Genomic DNA, 6,000 nt, shown 5'->3' on the forward strand with positions numbered 1-6,000 from the left:
GCCCTGTGTCACGTGTTATTCTCCTTACCTGATTTATTGGGACAATAACCCTGTTCACTCAGACTGAATTCACTCATGAGTAAGTAGCAACTCTGAGATTCATACCCACATCTAGATGGATTAAAAGCCTAGCGTGTGCCTTGCATCCACCATACCACCATACCACACTGCCTCTCCCTGCACCCCAGGACACATTTGAAGAGGTGGAGATTGGGCCAGTGAATTCTTGTTTGGGCATCAGCTGCCTGGTTTTATTGGGAAGTCAAGGAGTAAGAGACTGGAGACTGTGATGAGAAGGGTAGTTGAAATTATTGACCATTGGGAGTCCATGGAGAAATAAGTGAAAGCCAAAGGGATGATAAACTGAGGGGATAGAGAGGCTTGGAGGAAGAGGAAGACTTGATGAAGCGTAAAGACAGTCAGTGAGAGACTGAACCAGGGCAGGGGCAATGGGATTGGCGAGGAAGGAGAGTATTCTCGAAAACTTTTAATGTGGGAGTGGAGGTGAGGGAAAGAGGTGAGGTGAGAATGATGCCAGCGTGTCTAGCCTGTGCGGTTGGGTGGACAGTTATGCCTCTAACCAAGGCATTCAATGTTGTGTGATACCTCTCTCTCTCCGGCCCACCATGCCCTAGACACACTAACTAGCACACCCCACCTCAGGTCTTTGGCATGCCTGCAGCACTCTTCTTCCAGGTATGCAGAAGTGGTTCATTCTCATATTTCAAGTTCCAATTCAAATACGCCCTCCTCAGAGAGGCCTTTCTTGACTATGCTATCTAATATAGCTCCATGGTCTTTTTTTTTTTTCAGAACACTTATTACTACTTATCACTGAACTGAATTTTATGGATTTGTTTACTTGTTTATTGTCTGTATCTGCCACTGGAGAGGCTCAAGAGATCAAGAATATATGGGCCTCCTTCACAGCTTTGTTTCCCTACACCTAGACCAATGCCTGGCACATAGTAGGCATTCATTAAATATTGAGTGAGAGAAAGAAGGAAGAGAGGGAGGGAGGGAGGAGGGAGGGAGGAAGAAAGGGAGGCGGGGAGGGAGGGAGGCAAGGAGGGAAGGCAGGAGAAGCATGTTTGGGGAAGAGTATGTGTTCCGCGTCAGAATGCTGACTTGAGGTGCCTGAGAGACACCCAGAAAGCGACATCCCCTGGGCAGTTGGAAAGCAGACTGGGAGCTCAGGGATAGACTGTTAGGTTGCTCATGAAGAAAGTGGGCCCACGTGCCACACTGGTACAAGCACATCCTTTCACATGTCTGATTGACCCTTCAAGGCCAATGCTGGGAGTTGAGTGTGTGGAGTCCAGTGGAAAAGGGGTCCCTCTGGGCATGTTATGCTCAAGTTGGGACAGAGTTTTTCTCTCCTCACTTATTTGTTCTGTTCCCTGTCCTTGCTGCTGCCCTGGCTTTGGCCATTTTCCATCTTTCTTCAGTGTCAGCTACAAGACCCAGGAGTCTGAATACAGACTAAATCCTTTCATGCCTTTTATCTCGAAGAATATCCCACCTACATCCAATCCACAGAAACTTGAGTCTAGCTTTGCCCAGAGGGTGGACTTCGTTTTACTGAATTAGGAAATACTTTTTTTTTTTTTTGCGGTACGCGGGCCTCTCACTGCCGCGGCCTCTCCCGTCGCGGAGCACAGGCTCCGGACGCGCAGGCTCAGCGGCCATGGCTCACGGGCCCAGCCGCTCCGCAGCATGTGGGATCTTCCCGGATCGGGGAACGAACCCGTGTCCCCTGCATCGGCAGGCGGACTCCCAACCACTGCGCCACCAGGGAAGCCCGGGGTCGGGGAATACTTTGCCCTTGCCCTTGGGTCCTGCTGCATTTCGACTGGCCTCTGCCTCCCGTGGGGCACTCAGCAGAACCTGCTGCCCTCCTTTTGCAGGGTCTCCAGCTGCTGAGCAGCTCCAGGACATCCTGGGGGAGGAAGATGAGGCTCCCAACCCCACCCTCTTCACAGAGATGGACACTCTGCAGCACGACGGAGACCAGATGGAGTGGAAGGAGTCGGCCAGGTGAGGCAGAACCCCGGAGACAGGTAGAGGGGCCTTTCCACTGCAGTCTGCCCGGGCCCAGGCTGAGCTGACCAGTGGCATCTCATACCTTGAGTTCTACTAGGGCGCTTCCTAGCCCCCAAAGACCCACCTGCTTGCCTTTCTTGGTGGCAGAACTGGGTTGGATGCTAAGGAGCAAACAGAAACTTGTGGCTTTGTCTCATCCTCAGAGAAATGAAAATCCTGGTGGGAAAGTAGAACAGACACCCATGAAACCATGAGAGAGTAACACAAGGGCATATATCCTTTCATGTCAAGTGGTTCAAACTAAATGTTGTAGAAGGGAAAGCACCAAGCAGGCTGGGGCAGACAGGAGTGCTTCCTGGAGGAAGAAGAATGCGTGCCAGGAAAAACCCACTTGGGGAGCTCCAGTGAGCACTGAAGCAAAGGGATTTGGCAGAGTCTGGGGCAGGACAAGCAGGGCGTAGCCCTGGAGGCACACGTGGGGAGCAGAGAGAGCTGTGTATATAGGGGCAGTAGAAGGAAGAGAAGAGCCAAAAGGCTGGAGGAGAACCACACGGTGAAGTCATGGGAGCCAAGGGAGAATCAGGGTAAGGAGTAGCGCTGGCCATACCCAGTGCCTGGGGCAGAGCAGCCTCTAAATTGAGCTGGACTGATCAGCGGCCTCAAATGCTGCCAAGGGCTCAAGGAGAAGGCAGAATACAGTAGGGGCAGCAGGAGGGGCTGGTGAGAGGAGGAGGGACCCTGGGACAGAAGTTGAGAGTCTGCAAGCAGAGCATACCAATGTTTCTCAACTTTTTTTTGGATTAACGTCCCCCCCACCCAGTTTTTAAATTTAAATTAACTTTGTTAAACTAGAATTAAATTTATTTCTAATGAGAGGAATGAAATGCTAAGAAATTAAATGTTGTCAGGTAGGTTTGAGCTTTGGAGTGCCACAAACCATTGTAATATCTTAAACTTTTTTGCTCTCCTAAGAACCAATGCTTGCCCCCTTGGGGCTGATATTGCCCCCGTTGAGAATGCCTGAACGAACTGCCAAGCTGTGCCCAAGGTGGCTTTGCCTGGGGGCCACCATGACACCCAGGGCCTGGCAGCTGCCCCAATCACAGCCTGGGCCCTTTTCTTACCTACCAACCTCACTCACCTCAGTAGCTCTTCTGTAGAACGAGGTGCGGATTTAACATTCCCAAGCTTCCCCCTCCAATCTCTCCTGGAAAAAGAAAAAAAGAAAAAAGGCCATTGAGTGACTAGCAACTTCCTGCAGGCCTTCCTGCAGGCCTCAGAAGGAATGAATTCCTAGCCTCATGGCTGGGCCCAATCCCTGTCTGGAAGCTGTGGAGCCTCTTCTTATCAGCCCATTCAATGAGCCCTTACTACATGCCAAACAATTCGCAGGCTCACCTCATTCGAGCTGCACGATGACCCTGAGGAGGCAGGAAATATTATCCTCGTTTTATAGATGAGGATAGTGAGGTTTAGAGGGTCAAATAGATGCAAGGGCCAGAGCCTGCAGGCAGCTGAGTCTGGTTGCTAGCCCAGGGCTATCTGACTCTCCAACTCGAGTGCTTATGAACTTCGTCATGTTTTCTCCAATTTCTCAGCCACTTCTCTCCCCTTTCTTCAACTTCCAGGGACTCTGTTTTGATTTCCATGGGAGGACATAATTCTGGAGGGAATTCAACCGGTGTGAGAGATAAACGGCGACAGCCACAGAGCCCAGGACATCCATCCAGGGCTGATAAGAGAGGGGAGGACATTTCAAATGACCAGGGCCCAGTCTGTGCTACTGTGGCTTAATGCCTCTGAGGGGCTTGTACCTCCCTGGGCAAATGACTTTCTTGTCCAAGGTGGGCATATAGAGAGAAGGAAAGTTGAGAAAGGCGTTCTCCAAGGCCCAGTAGGGAGAGGGTGACTTCTCCCGACCCTGGGTAAGGTGTGCATTCAGAATCCCTGGTAATAGTTGCCAGGACCAGACTTTCCATGAGGGCCTATCGTACGCACCCACAGAGCCCTTGCTGAGAAGGCCCCAGGGCTCTCAGAGACATGATTGTTGCCATAGACGAAATACCCAGTTTCTCTCTGAGCGTTGATCCATAGAGCCTTGCTCACTATAGACCCTGCAATGAAAGCGATAAACTGTAGATAATGATGTTTCTGGAAGAAGGCTCCTTTAAAATTTAAAGGGGCCTGGGGTTACCATCTGCAAACCAGGTTGTTTCCCCACAAGGCAGGCTTTCCAAGGACAGCATTTGAGGAGCCCTGGGAAGGGCCCCAGTGTAACCCAAGTGGACCTCAAACCCATAGCGAGAAGAAAGTGGAGGCTGGAAGAAGTTAAACAGCTGAACCCAATTCCAGGTTGATGGAGAAAGGAGCATCTTGAGGGCCAGCTTTGGGGCAGGAAGCAGTGGGGGGAGAGCCGCTCAGGCCTCCTTATCTCGAGCTGCTTTCTCCACCCCAGCCTCCTTTAATCTTCTCTCCAGCTCCCCCCCGCCGGCTGGTTTGCAGCTCACTGTTGGAGGTCTGAGCAGTAGGCCTCTGCAGAAGTCAGAGACAGGGTTTGGTTATCGGTGAGCAAGTCCACCTCGGCCTGGACAGCTGTGCTGGGGGCTCCTCCTGGCAAACTGCGTCAGTAGAGGTGCTCCGGGCCAGGCCTGTTTGGGGCCTGTCACCCCACCAAAAAATGGGAAGAATTTCCCTCAGCTGACAGGCTGTGCCATCTACTCAGGGAAGCCAGAGGTCTCGAAAGTTTCCAGAATACAAGAATCAGCAAATCCTAGTGGGTTCTGGGCCTTCTTGGAATAACAGGAGAAAATGATAGGAGGCGGGAACAACCCCTCATGTGGACACTCAGGCCCTGAGAGGGTTGCAGGTTTGTACCCACATCAAAGAGATTGGGGGAGGGGACCTTTTAATAAAAGTATTTAATTTGTTACGGGAGTGTTTGCTTTATTGAGTTAGGAGATTAACAGTGAAAATCTCAAATCCGCAAGGAATTTTCCCCGGCCGTGCTTTTCTGGGGGTTATTAGTTTGGGGGATGTTTTGGGCCCTTGGGGAAAGAATCACCACTGGACAGACTTAACTGGTTTTTGGAGCTCCACTGAGCCTGGCCCTTTGTGCATGATGGGGACTGTGTGTGTGGGCATCATTTCTAACGTGATCCATGCTGGTAGGTCAGGCTGTCAATAAGATAGATTTTTATTAAATTTGTCTCTTTTGCGTTCCTGGGAGGGGAGTGCAGCTAGCTGTTTGCTGATACTGACCTTGCCTGAAGGGAGGCTTGGGTTGGGTGGGGCGGGGTGGACCCCCTCACTGTGAGCAAACAATTTACCCATAATTCCATTGTCTCTCAAGCTTGAATCTGCCTGGCTGCAGGGGATGAAGGGAAGGAGAATGATCTGGGCTGGAAGCCAGCCAAGTGTAGAGGGGCTTTTGGGGTTACTCAGAAATAGAGCTTTGAGACTTCCATGAATTCTGAAAGCAAACCCCAAATCCAAGCTGCCTCTGATCTCAACTCGGAGCAGACCAAAAGCGTGAACTTGCCGGAATGTTCTTATAAGACACATATGCTCTGAAAAGATTCCTGCCGTGACCAGGAAAGGGCAGAAAGAGGGGCAGGAGAAGTAGGTCATCGTAGTTGGGTCAGACCAGATCAGTACATTTTCAAAAGCCCCTCCACACATAGGCAGGGATGCTTTCTCACTCTGTACATAATGGAAGAAGAAGCCTGAACTTTGTCTCAACCCTGAAACTGTTCCTGCTTACTACCTTGAAGCATGTTCTCCTACCATCATTTTACCTCTTAGTCTGGAGCAGAAGATGCCCCAGCCCTCTGGTCTCACCACTCACCTGGGATCACCCTTACGGCACCCCAGCTGCCCTCTCTATGTAGAAAGCAGAGCGGGGAGCTGAGAGCTCTTAGTATAGACATCAACAAACCTCATTCATTCATTCAACTACTA

At 50.9% G+C, this 6,000-nt stretch overlaps 1 protein-coding gene across 9 annotated transcripts in view; it reads left to right on the forward strand.

Annotated features, from left to right (window-relative positions):
- SLC4A5 (solute carrier family 4 member 5) overlaps positions 1 to 6,000 on the forward strand; it is a 132,270-nt gene that overhangs the window by 50,853 nt on the left and 75,417 nt on the right. For 5 of the 9 annotated variants that reach the window (XM_079940312.1, XM_079940305.1, XM_079940304.1 and 2 more), the window contains one exon: positions 1,908 to 2,037. The exons of the other annotated variants lie outside the window; for them this stretch is intronic. In XM_079940312.1, coding sequence (XP_079796438.1) covers positions 1,908 to 2,037 — 130 coding nt within the window. The remainder of the gene's footprint in view (positions 1 to 1,907; positions 2,038 to 6,000) is intronic. 9 annotated transcript variants of the gene reach the window in all.

The sequence above is a fragment of the Stenella coeruleoalba genome (assembly GCF_951394435.1).
Source record: "Stenella coeruleoalba genome assembly, chromosome: 13".
Lineage (NCBI taxonomy): Eukaryota > Metazoa > Chordata > Mammalia > Artiodactyla > Delphinidae > Stenella > Stenella coeruleoalba.